Source organism: Neopelma chrysocephalum, unplaced genomic scaffold, assembly GCF_003984885.1.
Source record: "Neopelma chrysocephalum unplaced genomic scaffold, ASM398488v2 Primary Assembly neopelma1_68, whole genome shotgun sequence".
Classification (NCBI taxonomy): domain Eukaryota; kingdom Metazoa; phylum Chordata; class Aves; order Passeriformes; family Pipridae; genus Neopelma; species Neopelma chrysocephalum.
The window spans coordinates 7961279-7978593 of NW_020897727.1; the positions used below are offsets into that span (position 1 = coordinate 7961279).

The 17315-nt window shown below is 39.6% G+C and overlaps 1 protein-coding gene across 1 annotated transcript in view; it reads right to left on the reverse strand.

The window, feature by feature from the left end:
* Positions 1–17315, reverse strand: part of USP10 (ubiquitin specific peptidase 10) — a 48812-nt gene that overhangs the window by 19981 nt on the left and 11516 nt on the right. The window contains exons 2-4 of the mRNA XM_027685008.1: positions 10160–10228; positions 7195–7240; positions 1610–2626 (exon numbers count right to left, since the gene is read on the reverse strand). Coding sequence (XP_027540809.1) covers positions 1610–2626; positions 7195–7240; positions 10160–10228 — 1132 coding nt within the window. The remainder of the gene's footprint in view (positions 1–1609; positions 2627–7194; positions 7241–10159; positions 10229–17315) is intronic.

Sequence of the window (17315 nt, forward strand, 5' to 3'; positions counted from 1 at the left end):
TTCCACAGAGCAAAGCACTGATTACATTTACATGACATTCACATCTTCAAGTAAACATTTTATACCAAAATCAGCAGCATCTAAATTACAGAAATTGCAGCAACATAACTCCTACCTAAATCAGCTACTATGAGCAGTTGAAGTCCTCTTATCTACACTCAGATTATCCCCCTGCTTAAACAACTAATAGTGAAGGTGCAAAAGAGAACTTGCATAAAAATGACATTGCTATTTTACTACATTTAAGACAAAACAAAAAGCTCTGCTCCCACCTGGTGGCAAAAAATAGTACAGAAACAGTAAAAGTTCAGAAAGTTAACTTAGAGCTGAAGCAACTTGGACAAGATAAAAAACCTTTTTTCATTTATGGCAAGCAGTTTTAGCTGTATGCTTGTCACAAAACAGTTTTAAGTCAAAAGTCATTACTAAAGGATAGCTTGAGATTTTAAGACTACATCATTCTCCACATATATGGCATCATACAAACTGGAATCACCTGCTTATATATTTTTTTTAATACAGTCAACTGTGTTTGTAACACCTAAGTGGAAAGTACAAATTATTCTGACAGCTTTTCTCTCAACAGACAGCTCTGAGTAAGGAGGGGAAGAGGGGCAGGATCTACTTCTGGGCATTCTGAATAGTTATCTCCAGGTCAGCTTCTGTCAGAGTAGGAATCTGACTCGAAGCTGTCACACCCAAACAATCATTGCACTTATAAATTAGTTTGTAGCACAAATGGTAGGATTTCTCACCAGCCTTTTCACCTACAGACTAATTCACAGATTTAAATTAATTACTTTTGTCTCAACATTCATGAATTAATGATACAAAATGCAACCAACTGGGAAAACTTGGTGTTTTCTGACCGAACCTGCAAAAAGGATCTCCTGCATTTTCCAGCATATCTCATTAGAACCACAAATATGACAGGACCAACAGTGAAAGCCTTTGTATCACTCGTTCCCTTTCCTGATGTACCCTCTGGACAGCTCCTTATGGTTTTTCTTGAGCAGGCAATAGCCTGTTGTTGGATAAAATAATATTGTTTATAACAGTTAAGGATAATTCTTCAAAATTGGAAGGACAGACCTCTCAAACAGCACATCAGTGAATATAATATTCCTGCATTAGAATTTCTGAAGAAAGACCTATTTAGATGTTACACTTCAGCTGCTGTTCAGTGTCCAGGAATTTCAGCTACTTTCGTGTAAATACATTAATACTCTTGTTGCAATGGAATGCACTACAAGATAATAAATACTGGATAAAGTAACACCATTTCCTATTCTCCTTGTTACAACAGCACAGAGCTGAACACAACCAGCCTATTTAAAACCACAGATCATTTAAACACATTGTTTGACAAGCAGCAACAGTTTTACCGTATCTGGGATAATGACATGGCAATCCCTGCTTGGAATGTTTACTCAGAGGGATACAAAACTAGTTTATTCAAATTACAACCTTCGTGCAGTGTTTGAACAGTTGTCTTATTACCACGGGAACATCACCAGAGGAATGTTTTCTATGAATATTGCACACTCCTGTTTACAAGCAGAGCTAATACCCTTCCAGTGTAACATCCACTTGTGTGTATTAACTATACCTGCAATCTTTATGGCTACAGGATCCTCTGAAACTGGAACAGGTCCCTCTTTGACTTCAACCTGTTTTTCAGGGACCAGAGGAGATGTGGCAGGAGGGGTATACTTAGTCTCAACATAGACCACAGATGTGGAAGCAGAGGGCTTGGAATTGTGAAAAAGACTAGCCCACGATTTTGCAGGCTGATTAACGGGGACTGATCCTGCAACCGGGACTGTTGCCTCAGTAGTAGGTGAAGCTTCCTCAGGCTTAGCTTGGTCTGAGTCAGTGCTTTCCACAGTGTGCAATTCTACCCCATTGGCAGCTGTGTCCTCACCAGAGGATTCAAGTGTTTGTCCATTAGTAACGCCAAGACTTTCAGTAGTATCAGTACCAGCATAAGACTGTACACCAGCTGTCCTTAGGGGGCTATCTCTGACGGCCTCTGAGGGGAGGCAAAACTGTTCAGAATTAGGAACTCGGCATACCTCGGGCTGCCCGGCAGTCCTGGCATTGTCCAGAGCGCTGGGAACGGCCCCAGCAGGGACAGCTCCAGGCACGAAGTCCACGGAGTTGTCCGGGCTGTTGCAAGTCCTTGGCGTGGCCAGGGAGGGGATGTCTCCTGCCAGCTCCGTGTCCTCCGGGGGCAGTCCCGAGGAGTTGGTGTGGCCATTCACCAGCGCCTCCGGGGGGGCCATGCCATCACTGACATCTTCCAGGTAACTGTAATATCCAGGGGGTCTTTTCTTCTTCTTTTTGCGCTCCCTCTGCCCGAGGCCTCCGGACAAGCCGTCGTTTTCCGCGTTGGAGCCGCTGTCCAAAGCCAGGCCGGGATCGCTGAACTGGCAGTCGATGGAGTTGTAGTTGGTTTCACTGAGAGCGTCATCAGGGGGTTTCTGAGCAGGTGCACAACTGAGAATGAATTCTGGAGCCTGAGGATTCAGAGTACTTGAAATACTGTAGTCGGTGTTATTCAGGACAGATGATTGTGTCTCAATGACTTCGTTAACACCAAATTCAATTCTCTGATACTCTTCCCCTGGACAAGAGAAGGCAAATCTCAGTTAGAGAATTACAGCAAATCAAGAAGCTACAAAAGCAAGAAAAAAAACCTCCTTATTTTTCTGCAACTATACTACATTCCCTCAAACAAAAGTAATTCTTAACCTTGATCCTGAAGACCATTTCAAAACATCATTTTCTTAAAGACAGGAGCATGATTCAGGTTTTCTTACACAGAGTATGTAATTTTCCAGATCACTGCACAGCCCCTGCAAATAACCCCTATAAAATTCACATCTTAAGAAAAACTATCAAACCCCAATAACTTCAGGAATAATCTGCATTAAGTTAATTACTGGATAATTGCCTATAAAATATGGTGCAATATTTAACTCGACATTTCTTCTAAAGCCAGTTTTTCCCACTGACAATTATAAAATCCAAGCCTCACCTCTAACTTTTCCACATATGAAGTTTGGGTTTTGGGGGGCTGGATTTGGTTTTCTTGGTGTGATCTATTATAATGAAAGGTTTAACACAATCCTTAATAACTCAAAAATATTTTCATTAATTGCATGGAAACACTGAAATTACAGGTTTTGAAACTTTAGGCTCATTGATAATTTATTTGATCAGAATTGAATTTATTACTATGTAAGAATATTATATATATGACTCCAGGTTTTTCTGACAAGAAATATACAACTGATACTCAACATAAGTCAGCATTCAACTTGTACATATGAGCAGTACTGAAAAATTATGAACAGGTTTTTTTCTTTTACTGATTTATTTATTTACCTCGGAACTTTAAAGAAACACTAAGAAATATTCTCATGGAAGGCTGCAGTATCCTAAAATATTGTCAGTCACAAAGTTGTGCAGTTTCATGGCATTTAATTAGTTATAATGCATGTGTGCTAACCAGTAACACTGAATACTTCAGTTACAACTCAGTAGCTATAAAAAAAAAGAGATAAAAGGAATGCTGAAGGTAAGCTCACATTTTAATCCTCGAAGTTTTGTAGCTCTTTATGATACTTATGTTACCGTACCAAATAAATTAGTTTTAATATTTTGTGTTTCCTCAAAGATGGGGCTCAAACATGCATTTCAAATTTGTAAGACTGTAACTACAGAACCAAATGCCACCAGATATTATTTCCAAAGGAATATAAGGGGATACACCACAGAATTTTTAAGATTTTGTGCAACTTACTATGTCTGACATGTCAATAAATGGGTATTTTTGAGTACATCACAGACTCGATAAAAATGAGGCGAATTTTTTTTTTTTAAACACAACAAAAAGCAAGTAACAGTTCCCAAGGAAAAGATGTTATTCACACACCTAAGGAAATAATCCTATGGGAGGACAGAATCTAGTGGGGAATATTTTGATATGTGACTGTCAACACAACAGCTTTGAAACTCTCCCAATACTTTCTAGAAAAGTCTGCTGAGAAACATTTCAGCTTTAAGAAAAATGTGAAAGAAACAAGAATCTACAGGGTACTATTTTTCAATATGAAATGAAGATTAACAAACATCCAATGTGTGTTGAGCTCTGAATTACACATGCAATACCAACATATTATGAACAAATGATAATAATACCCATGTTAATTGCTCTTCTGCTTTGATCTAGTAAATGAGAAGTAAACACGTCACGTATCGATTTCAATCTTGCTGCCAGTCAGACTAAAGGAGACTTTTTAAAAATGAAAAAGGGCAAAAACTCTCCATACACATTTGGTTTCTCTAAATCACCTTACAAGAGCCTGACTTTCAAATTTCAAATTCTCTTCACCCCTCCCTGTGAGAAAGGCTTTTCTAACACTCTGCCTTGTCTGGCTGCCAGTCACCAGCCACTTCTGCAATCGCTGATGAGCCATCACCAACGCCAGAGAGAGCTGGAGTTTCTGGTAATAAAAACCAGCAGCCCAGAGACAGGGAGGTGGGAAGTTGCTGCCTGATATCCACTGAAGAGGGAAGGGCTGGGAGATGTCAGGAATCACCTCCTGCTCCAGGGGCTGTCAGTGCTGCACTGCCTGGCCTGTCCCTGCACACACAGCTCCAAACCAGCCACGGCTTCATTTGCAAATGCAAAGCTTAAGGGGGGTTAAGGGATATGGGATCCAAATGCACAACAAAACTATTCCTCATTAGTTCATCTGCTTGTGGAGCAACTTGTTAAATCAAGCATGAACCAAGAGGTGGTTCTTTAGCTTTTGTTACAACACCATAAAGCACAAGCAACAACTGATAACACCTAATATTCCTCCAACCTCGATAAGAATCAATTATTGGGCACATTTCGAACCCCTATCAGTTCAAATAATCTGTGATTTCATTTCCAAAATCCCAGTTAAAAAAACAATAATGGTTTCAAAACAAAGGATGTGGTTTCCCTTCGTGGGAGAGTTCAGTCTGTCACAGCCCAAAGTAAAAGCTGTCACCTCTGCACCCCTCTCTTGGTGCTCTCTCTCCAGTAAGCTCCCAGCACTTGGTTACCCAAAGCTAATCCAGCAAAATCAATAATCCAAGTGAGCATTTTTTTTTCTAGTTTTGGTGCATTTATCAGTTTATCATACACTGAACAATCACAAGAGCCCTGGGGCAAGTGGGGAGCAGAAACCAAAATACAGCCCTTGGAGTTATGGCACAATGAACAGTGCAGGGTAAAATCCTGCCAAGAGCACCACTGACATTCCAGCATTTAACATACAAATTAGGAAATTACAGCTGAGGGATTAAACTTTACACCTTACAGCAGAATTAGAATAATAAATACCAGTGGCTACTGTATAGTTAGTCTGGGGAAGGATTGGCAGAAACTCATTTACTGTAAGATTGTGTCGAGTTCATTTGAGAAAAAATGAGAGGCAATTTTTTCTATTTGTTTTGACTTTCCACTTTGCTTCAAGGCATCTTTGTTTCAATGCAGTTCACAGCTCTATTTCTGAATGGACTGAAACAGATCTATCTGTCATGTACAACATGGGATGCATATTGAAACAAGGATCAACAGATGCTCCAAGGGCAGTCTGTGTACAACACCAAAATCTGTGAATACACAGCACTAATTAGTCTGGACAGAATTCCGCATATTAGAGCTTCAGCCATGACTTGAGTACTCCTAGTAAGTATTAACAGATATTCTAGTTCCATAATAAAGTTAAATACTCAAGATAAGTACATAAAAAACTAGACTATATGACAACATGATGTGTGTCATCTTAAGCAAACATTCCAGTTTAGTTTCCACAGCTTCTTACGCAGCCATCACAGTGATAATGTGCATGCACAGTACAGTGCAAGTTTGTTAAAGACATTTTTCAAGCAAAACCTAATGTGCTGTGTCATTACCTAATCTCAGGGCTGGGAGGGGTTCTCTCAAGGTCTAGGAATGATCTGAAAAACATTTGTACAAACCAACTTTCTGTGTGGCTTGTGAACATTAAAATCCCAGCCTGAAAGAACAAAACTCAAATCCACAGTTAAGACAAAGCAATATATGACTGGACACCCCCGGCACCAACAGACAATTCACACCCTATGGTCTTTTTAAAGAACCTTTTTAACTCCTACTTAAAACTACTCAGGGTCCTAAAACTGCTCTTCTGCTAAATAGAGCTCCTGAATTGTCAGAAGTGTTGCCTATCTGCTTTCAAATGGGACCTGGGATCCTCCTTTATCACTGGCTATCTTGCTTATCTTTAAATGCAAAGCCAAAATCTCCAAGCATAATGATCAGGTGTTCTTTAACATTACTAAGTGCATTTTGGTCCTCTTTTGAATACTTTTGAGAAATGTCCAGTCAGATACTTGCATTATTTTGAAGGAGATCTGATGTCATTCTCATATACACCTGGGCAACTCTCAGCTCCCTTCCTCTCCTCTGGTTCAGGAAAAAACCCAAACAGTAATTTACTGTGAAAGTCTAGTTTATATATCACTATACAGTGATGATCACATGGGAACTCCTACCTAACTGCCCATTCCTTGTACCTATGGAGTAAGGCCAGGCAGGGAGGTGTATGGGTTGAGGCAGAGTAGATGTGTGAATGTTGCAGCTTTAAAATGGGAACTCTGTAATGTATTTTTACATCAAGAGTCACACTTTCATCAAAAGAGAAAAAAAAAAAGGGATTCTCCTGAAAAACAGCTGAGCCAGACAGAAACAAGAGTCAGAGGGAACACAGAACAGAGGAGTCTTCAGGCTGCAACTGCCAGAAATTGCTCTTTGCTGAACACTACGAGTTATTTATTCACCAGCATTCAAGTTCCTCCCCACATTTTCACAGCTACATCCTACAATGTTTCAGCAAGACACCAAGACTGTGTGGCAGCACAATCAAGGAGGAATAAGCATGTCCACTGCAATCAGCTGAAGCTCAATGCAGTATTTTCCAAACCTCTCACAGATGTCATTCAATAAATCAGTTTAAAAACCAACCTAATAAATGCATATATACCTGCTAAGCAAGTTTTAATGATTATATTTAAAGGGAGGTTGCAGTAAATTTAAGGAAAGTGTCACAACCTTTAAGTTTGGGGGAAAAAAAAAAAGATCTTGATTTCTTACCATCATGAAAAACTTACCTGTGGATTTAATACCACATGAAACTGTTTCATTGTATGGGGGGAGCTGTACAAAAAAGAAATGAAACTTATTTAAAGGCAAAGCAAATCCATAAACATTTCATATCAGTTTCATTTGAAATATCCGAATCCTTTCCAAATAACATCATTATTTGATTTTCAGAGAGTATGTCTGGAACTTATGCTTCTATATTTATCAAATCCCACTCTGCAGCTCCAGGCGTCCTTGCAGATTACCACAATTACTGAAAGATAAAGATTATCTTGGTTACACACCACAGGCTCATCAACCTCTCCAGCAATTCACCTCACAGCATCAGGACCTTTCTTCATCAACACTAACTCCCCACGATTTTAGGATGAGGAACATACCCTCTGTTTAGACAAAAAATGGAGACCAAATCACCTGTGAAAGGTGAAACACATTTTTGCACAGACAACAATCACACCTAAACCTTTTGACTCTCAGCCTGGTTCAGCTGTAGTGTGGCTCTTGAAATGTTTCAGCTGAGGTATATTCTTAAACACATTTACCAGCTTAATATAATGTAACCACAGCACATGGTTTTTATATGGACTGTAAATACAAGTAGTATAAAACAGCGGCATCAACACTCAGTGCTTGACAGGACCCTTGCTGTGGTGGGTAATTTCTCAGCCCCCCTCACCTGCCCCTAAACTCCCTGAGCAGCTGAGAGCCTTCTCCTGTGCCTGCAGGACCTGGCAGCCATGGCTACCCTGCATTCCAGTGGCTCCCTGGAGAACAGCGGGACTGGTTCTGCAGTGGGAGATAAAACATTGAGTGCACAGTGCAGCTTTACAGTGCTATTCTAAATAGTGACTCTAATGGTGCAACAAAGAAAAGAGTTTTCTATTCAAGTTTGCAATTCTCTAAAGCTATAGATACTTACATATTGCCTTCTTAATGCACTGCAGACAGCAGTGCATCACAGGTGGCAAGGAAAATATTCCTAAAATGCCATTATAAAAAGTGCATAAAAAGAACATATGCTGTAAATCCATGTATAAATCACAATACATCTTAATATATCATCTTTTCAGGTCAAAAATGAGAAAAGAGGCTCCAGACTGTTTAGAGCTTACTATCCATAATAATTTTGAACACAGGTTCAATAAGATTTTATAGTTAGAGCTAAAAGAATTCCTCTGAATTCCTACAGCAAATAGCTTGTGATAAACTTTGTAATTTTTGTTTTTATCCAATTTGAAGATTCAAAGGCCTTCAGAAAATATGAAGTTTAAAAAAAAAAAAAAAGAAGTCAGCCTCTTGGTTTCCTACACATCTGATCAATCAACAGCACCTTGGAAAGAAGAGATTTCTGAGCTGACTTGTTTCATACAACTGGGCCACCAGAACCATCTCAGTCAACAGGTGTCTGACAGGACATGTATTACAAGTGTCACCTGTAAAAGGGACATTCCAGACAACCTTTAGCTTTAAGTAGTCCCTTGGCTCAGTCCCCCTTCAGTGTGTAGGTGAAGGATCTCCAGCACGATGTGTGTCAAACACACAGCCCCATCATCAGCTCTGTCCTGTCCTTCTGCAATTGCATCGTCTTTTTCAGACCAATTTTCTCTGAAATATCTGCACAGTGTAAAACTAATAAGCATCGCTTTTATTTCATCATCCAGATAATTAAAACACTGAACTGAACCAGATCAAGGGCAAACTTAAGGACCATTTATTCTGACAGCTAACCAGGTATACCTGAGACAGTCAGAAAATGAAGTGAGACTGGTTCTAATGCTGTAGGTTCTTTGTTCCTCAACAGACTTTGGGAACAGCTTTACAGAATTCCAAATATGACATTTTCATCTTTCCCAGTGTTAGAAGAGCTGATGGAGGGCACTTAAGGTGATGCTGCATGGGATGCAAATGGCACTGCTGAGATTGCATTTATGGTGGGGAAACAGCAAATCATCAGAACTACCACGTGTTCCCTAAAGATCTTCCTGCACTGCTTCCCACCTACCAGAGAAGGTACAAAGCTCTCCCAAGAGGCAAGTAACAACTATCTTTTTCTTTCTTAACTTCCCTCACTCCCACCCCACCCCATTCTCCTCATGCCCTTTTATTGTTTAGCAGTATTATACTAATTATCCTCGGAAAATTAAGCTACAGGAAACCAAGTCCCATTAACAATGGTCTGTAAACTGTGACAAAAGGATTTCCCCCATCTACAGCTCAAGTGTTCATTTCCTTTATGTTGAGAGGGGAGGATGGAAGCATGACCAAAATGTTGGAATGGAAATGTCTGGAGGAAATACATGGAAACTGAACTAGAGGAAAATCATTTCTTGAGTCTGGAGATTAGGACAAGGGGATAATACTCTTCTCTACGAAGGAAATGGTTTCATCATTCTCTACCAAGAACTACAGAGAATAAGAGCCTCCAATAAGAGTATGTAATGAACTCAAACACAAAGACAACTGTTTCTGCTCTGTGGTTCTCACTGACCCTGTAATTAGTTCATTTCTCAGACCTCACACACCGCTTTCCCTTTAAGCACAGCACTGAGGGTCAGCAGCGCTCCACCTGTCCCAAAATATAAAGAATCCTTGTGCTTCAAAAGGCTCACCAGACTGAGAGGCCCAACTTATTACCAAGAACACTGCTGAGAAGTTTTCTCCATACCCATCCCTTAAAAAAAAATCCACCAAAGCTGAGGTAACAGGGCTGGAAAACTCTCTGTCATCATCCCATCACCAGTTCAGATACTCCAGCTCTGAAAGCAGAAGGTGGAATAACTAATTTATCTCTCAAAATTGACTTAATATCCACATACATGGAAAGAAGACAACTAACTGACCAGTATCTTCACTTTGTAAATTAGCAAGCTAAGGGAATGATAAAATATTAATTGTATTGTTATATTTCAAATTCACACAAAGGGATGTAGCTTTAAAATGCTATTTCTAAAAGAAGTTTAAAGCAGATCTTACCTCAACAGAGCATCGTGGAGTCACAAAAAACTGATTAAATTCATCAGGGCTGAATTCCCCAAAAATATACTAAAAATAAAAGAGAAGGATCTTTGTTAAAGAAGGATTCACATTCAATACAATTAATAAATTCAATATAAAATCTATTAAGATACTACAATTCAAAAAGACCTGTGTGTTGGGAGTCAGAAACCTTGTTTACATCCCAATCCTCATCTTACTTCCTTCCCAAGTCTTTAGCAAAGTAGAGCAAGTGCAAAACACAGTTTTCTTACATAAAAAGTGATTTATACATATGCACTTTTATGTGTTTGACCGTTTAAATGCCTTTTAATGTTTTCAAAAAAATATTAATATAATCTGGTTTAGACTGCAAACAATTCCAACAGTCAAAACAACCTGGAACATCTGTGATAGAAAGGGTGAAGCACAGTTAAACATTTCATGCTTTAAAAACTCTTCCCACAGCCAAGTGCCAACCACCAAGTGAGACAGTCCAACACCCAAACCCAACACATCCCTAAATTGTACCCGAGTGCCTTCACAGTTCTTGGCACAGCATCTAAGCTTGATTTACACCCTTAATATAACCAAGCCATTTTTATTCAGCAACATATGAGCTAGAATTTATCCTATTGCAACTACACACCTAAGAAAAAACACTTGCTGAATCATCACTGTGTTTCAGGAGGTATTTTTGATGCAGTCATGCAACAGAAGAAAACAATCTCAACTGTAAACTATTAAAAGTTATATAAATCCAACTCTAATTCCTCCATGTAATAATATAATACTAAATTTATCAAGATTTTTAAGCAAAGTATCACAGGTCTGGTACTTCTTTCTGAGCAGAAGAAAATGCTTCTTTTTTAATTAGGGAACGAGACAAAAATTGAACAAGGTGGTCATTAATGCAACCTTAATGGAACTGTTTTAATGGTGTATTCACATCGAGAAATGTTGTGGCTGTTTCTGCCAGGACTTTACAAATTTACCAATATCTAACCCAAAAACTAGTCCCAGTCAGACTATAGTGCAAAAGACCCATCCCACTTGGGCCTGAAGAAATCTGTAATTTTATCTGATTTATTTAACAATGCTTTATACAAGCAAACACAAAGTAAACCAATGAGAAGATCCCCATCAAGTAAACTGAGAAAAATCTTATTTCAAAAGAAACTTAAGTCCATAGGACTGATGCCACTAAACCTGTTCCAGTTTAACCAACCTCCCTGTCCTCTGCCTCATCTCTCAAGAAATTATTTCTGCAAACACACCAGAATTCTTTACTCTTTCTAAGACACACTAAAGTGAAAAAGAACCATGACATCACATCACTTGGCAAGTATAACAATCTATACCCAATAAAAGGATCCAGAGGGGGAAAAGCCAATGTGTTTTAAGCAATTTGAAAGTGTAGCTCCCTGCCTGCTGCCCATCCATCCCCCATCCCAAGGAATCAGTGGGTCTGGTCTCTACAAATCACCTATGTAAGAAAATACTTGGCTTGGCTCTAAACAGTGTCAGAAAGACATCACTGAAGTACTGACCCCGCACCATTAATTCAAATTTAAAGGCTTTGCTGCACCTGAAATATCTAAGTAGGAAACAATTTTAACCAAGAGCACTAGAATTTTATAAAAGCAACACACCCTTACAAGATAATCTCATTATCAGCATGAGCTTTTGGGGTCCTACCTTGTACCCCTGAAATTATTCCACCTAACCTCAAAAGCCTCAAAGTTAGCTTTATTCCCAAACAGACAAACAAAATCTAATACTTGGAACAATCAAAGACTTAATTAAATTATTTACACAACTTACACAAGCTATTCACCATCAGCATTAATTCACACCCCACTTTACAAATAACATTTCAACATAGAGATACATCAGCACCCATTAAGACTTTGCCAAACCCGTTTCAGATTATTTCAATTGCAATTTTAATATATTTTCAAGTGTGCATTTGCCTAAGAAACAAACACACCCATTAGCACTGCATCAAATTGATACCTTTAAATGCCCAACTAACCTGCCCTGTGCTGTATCAATCTATAAACCTGTATGGGATGCTGCTTCCAGGTCCTAATCACAGGTAATAGATGGACTCCACAAGCTCCAAGGAAAAAGTGGGATCAGACACAGGCTGCTCAGGTCAGCCCTGGTGCAGGTGAGAGGTTGTGCTCAGGGATAAGCTGCTTGTCGTGGGCCATCCCTGGCGGGTCAGGGCAGCCCCAGCCTTCCCCTCACCCCCACAGCTGCCCAGGAGCCAAGGACACACAGCACATGTGGGCACAGCTCAGCTGGCCCAGGCAGCAACACCCAGGCCTGTCACCATCAATAATGCACAAACTCCAGCATATCTGGCAACATACAAACCCAAAATATTAAAAACCATTACCAGTGAAAAGCTGAGGTTTAACTAAGAGCTCTACCCAAATTTGGTTTTGAGACAAAATTTAAAAATCAAGCTTTCTCCAGGCAAAAAACCCACTGTTTGGCATTCAATTGCTTATCGCAAAGATTGATTTGGATTTATAGCCTCAAACAAAAACACAGCTGCTTGAAAAGCATGTTAAACAGTAGTCAATGGTGCCAGTGTTCACTCACACAGGAGAGCAGGAATAAAGCTTAGGAGATCCAGTTTCATACCAAGACTAGGTCTGGAAGAGAAACTCCAAGAGAACACTGGGGGAAAGTTTTGAAAATTCCCAATTGTAACACTACCCCAAGACTTACTTTTAAAGATACATAATCCCTAAGAGGCTTAGTTCAGTCAAACCTGACCTCCCTCCCCTTCCCAATCCATCTGCACAACCTATATAAAAGCTTTTCTGTTCTGGCTGCTGGAAGGAATCCTCTCTGGCTTTTTTGGGAGCACGTATTTCACGCTGCATTTCTCCTGCTCCTCCCCACATTATTTAACTCTGCAGAGCAATCACTGACCTTGCACTGAGTGTGCTCAAGGGTCCCTTAAGGTACCTGGTGAGCTTGATTTCTGCCACAGATTAAGAGCAATATCAAAATAGTATCACACAAATCTCAATGATCTTCCACTTGCAGCTGTATAAGAAACCAGGTGGAAAATAATAATTTCCTCTGTGGGGGATGCAGGAGTGTGTGGAAGGAATGAGGCTTTGTGGAATTCCTGGAGGAGGGGATACATGGGACAACAACTCTACCTTTGCTACCTTTCCACCTTCTGGTCAGTGTTACCAAACTTCTCCCTTTGGGTGGAAAAACAAAACAGCAAACCCCAAACACACTGATGGATCTATTTAATTTTGCCATTCCCAGCTGTGACCCAATTTGACCATTTACCAGAGATGGACAATATATCAGTAAACATAATAAAATTACCATGATTTAACTCAAGTGAGTGAACATACACCAACATAATCAAATGCTTTGCTTACACTGCACCATCAAAAAATTATGTTTTTCCATCTAGGATCTTCCATACTGAGGTTTAACAATCAATCAGTTAAAAAAGACAATTATTCACAAGGGTTGGTTTCCACCTTGTTTTTTTGAATGCTGGTTTCCACACACACAAGTTCTGTACTCCTGGAGTTTTCAAATGTGAATATCTTCTTGCAGATGTCACATCTATGAGACCAAGGATGAAATAAAACTAAACAATGCTTGAATAAACCTTAAGACTGAGATGGCATTAGGTGGGATGGTACATGACATACCCAAATCTCTCCTTTCAGACATTGACTCTACAAGAGCCAGTACATAAATGAAACATATGTTTTAAAAATGAATGTAAAATTAAGTGTACTTTGTGCCATTCTAAAACAGTATCTCTTCACATGGAGCTGCAGGTGACGTAGGTGCTCCAGTATTTCAGATTTAATTTATTTGCCTTACTTCCACTGATTGAGATTTTGCAATTAAAGTTTGGGCATTGAATTCAAAACATACTCATACAGCTTTTGGGAGTACAAAAAAGAAAAGTACAACTACCTTTCTGAAAATAATTGAAAGAAGCAGATAGAACTGTAGCTCTGCACTGCTTCCTGTGTGACTGGAGAGAGGACACTGAAAGACCCGGATCTTTGCTTTCTTCTTGATGAAGCTAAAATTGTAACACTAGAATATTCTACAAATACTCTACAGATGAATTTTTTTTTAAGTACAACAAATTTGCAATGTATTTTTTTCTATAATAAAGTTAAAACTATTGAATGAATGAGACTATTAAAGCTGGTACAGTGTTTCCAACTCACCACTGAGCTTCTGTCACCAATTTCCATGTTCAGCCTGACATGCTGCAAGGAATCAAGTTTCCCTGTATCCAGTACCTGCCTCCCAACATTAGTTCTCTTTAAAAAGCCACTCATGCTAGAGCAACATCCCAAATCCTGCTGATTGTCAGCCACTGGTGTTTCCAGTCACAACAGAACTGGAATCAGTTTCTAACTTAATCTCTATAATACGATTACAAGTGTAACATCCAGCTGCACTCCAGCAGAGCCTACACCACTTGGAACAAATCATTTCATCAATGCCATCACCTTTACATCTTCAAGGTATTAACTGCAGATAGATTATAAGATAAATTGCACAAAATAAATTAACCAAACAAATCTACACAATAAATTCTGTTTTCTACCACACAGGAATTAAAGTAAAAGCACTGCTATATTTGTGCAATAACTCTGATCACCATAACTGACCAAGCAGCATCTTAACTACGCAGACAAAAGCTGCAACAGCACAAGTAATTCCAAAGAGGGGCAGGAAAAGACCCCAAAGGATTAAAATGCCCGACCTACAAACTCTCCCCATATTGACTGTTTTTTGCTGTGGTCTCCTTAGCCACCTGAAAAAATGAGTGCTAATGTTACCCTGCTGCCTGTAATGAAATCTCCACTGCTGTTCCAGTCTAGCAATAGGAACGCTGTCCTGGAGGAATAAAAGGAGGATGAGTACGTGTTCCACAGCTGCTTGTCCTAGAAAAATGGGTAGAAATAGCACTGCTGATGCATCATCCTCCTGGCATCACCTGTGCTGCAGGAACGATAGGAAAATGAAGTGTCAACTTGTGCTTTCAAGAAGCATTAACGCAGCTTTCATCTGCTCCCCAACAGCTTCAGATCTTCCAGGCAAATTAGTTTAAGCTGCAAATACTCCCACTTCAACTGCTTTTCCACAAAGGAGTTAAAAATAAGCTTTTACAGTTGAATTATGCCTTGCCACCACTAAGGAACTTAAGCAGAAGGCCAAACAAGTCAGACTAGTTCCCATATAAACTGAACTGATGAAATAGTTGATTTATACCCTAAAGTTAGAACAATCTTGCCCACCCAGCTCCTCCTACAATGTGGACTTATTCTTAAAGCTCTGGGATAGGCTGGAGTAGAGGAAGAAAAGGAACCATTCAGCCAGAAGTGTGTTTTCTGGCAAGGAAAAAAGGGCACATGTGTATGACTGCACTTGGGTTTTATGAGCAGAGAAAACACTCTCACATTAGTCATCCCAGCAGCAAACCTGGCACTGCTTCCTCACCCTTTACTTCCCCCCTTTTTTTTTGGTTTATCAAATTTTTTATGGAGAGTGCAGGAAAAGGCAGCCTTCCCTCAGGTTCTCCTTCCCTTTGAGCTGAAATCCATTCAAGCCTTGGTGCACAGATGATTACTTAATTGGATACAACAAGATTTTCTGAACTCCCAAATCTGAGAAACTTATTGCTAAAATGCTTTAAAAAGCACAGGGGAAACTGTGAAACTGAAAAACAGGTTTGTTGCTTGGGCTTTCTTTAGGTTCTGAATTTGCAACCAACATCCCATAACCAAGAGCTATGACCACCACTGGCCACCCATTTACAACTCCAGCACAGCCTACATAGTAGTATTTTAGGTAAATCACTTTCTGAAAAAGTCCTATGTTGCTATACCCCTTTCATAAAAAAAATAAAAGTCCACTTTCTAAAATACAAACATATGGAAATGAAACTCTACTTTAAGGTGGAGTAGTTGCATATTGAAAAGCTTTTAACAGCTGAAAACGCAACAAATAATAAGCAAACTCTTAGTACAGCTTCCAGTCCTTTATCATTAGCCTACAGCTTAAAACTAGAACATTAACACATCTCCATAGTGCCTGGAGAAAGATCAGAGCAAGGTAAATGTAGGTCAACTAAGCCCATGAGTCAGTGCAAGTCTGCCTGCCCACCATTTAAGTTATCAAAGGCTCAAAAATATAGTGTGTGACTGTACCATCCCTTTTTTTTCCCCCAGTTCAGGGTTTTCTTGGATGTTAGTACAAAAGTCTTACAGCTGAAGAGAGTTACACACTTTCTGCACATTTCACATGAATTAATCAGAGGGGGATTTATTCCATTATGGGAAAAAAAGAGAATGATCATTCTCAAAAAGTCATTTTCTGATCAGAAGGAAAACCAGCTCTCTGGCAGTACAGAAGCACAGCTGTGGCATTACTGGAAGGGCAGGTTTCGTGAACAAATGCCCCCTACAGCCTGATGTTATCTGAGGCTACAACGTGGGTCAGAACAGTTTATCCTGAATATTGGAACTCGAGTATTCACAGAAGCAGAGGAGGTTGTGCTCTTTTTCATCAATTATATAACATATTTCAAATCAGAGCAACAAAGTGAACAATAACCATACCAAAACCTGCCAAAACACGAGCCAATTTCTTACACCCAAACAAATTCTGTTTATGTACACTCATCATTCTGTTACCAAAATGAGGTGCCTGTTGGCACCCTTCCACTTCAAACAGCAGCTGCCACAGAGTGCATCAAGCCCAAGGAAGTTGGCTATAAATCGGTCATTATAGTCAGTAGGGGGAAGAAAGAGTAGAATAAAACCCAACCCATCATCTTACACAAACACCACTGTATTTATGTGCGTGGTGTTCTGGAAAGATTCCTTATCTTCCAGTCTCCAAAGCAGGACTGCTCCAGCAAAAAACTTCTGCTGCTTCACAATTAAGATTTTCCCCAACTGACACTTCTGTTTCAAAAAACAGCAAAGAAAAAACCCAAACAGGCACAATCTTACTTTGTAAATCATCACAGCACAAAGAGGGCAATGCTGGTGTAGCCCTTCTCTGTGACCATAAAGCAGTGGCCCAGCAAAGGGAGGATTTATCCACATTTTATACACACCTTTTAATTTGC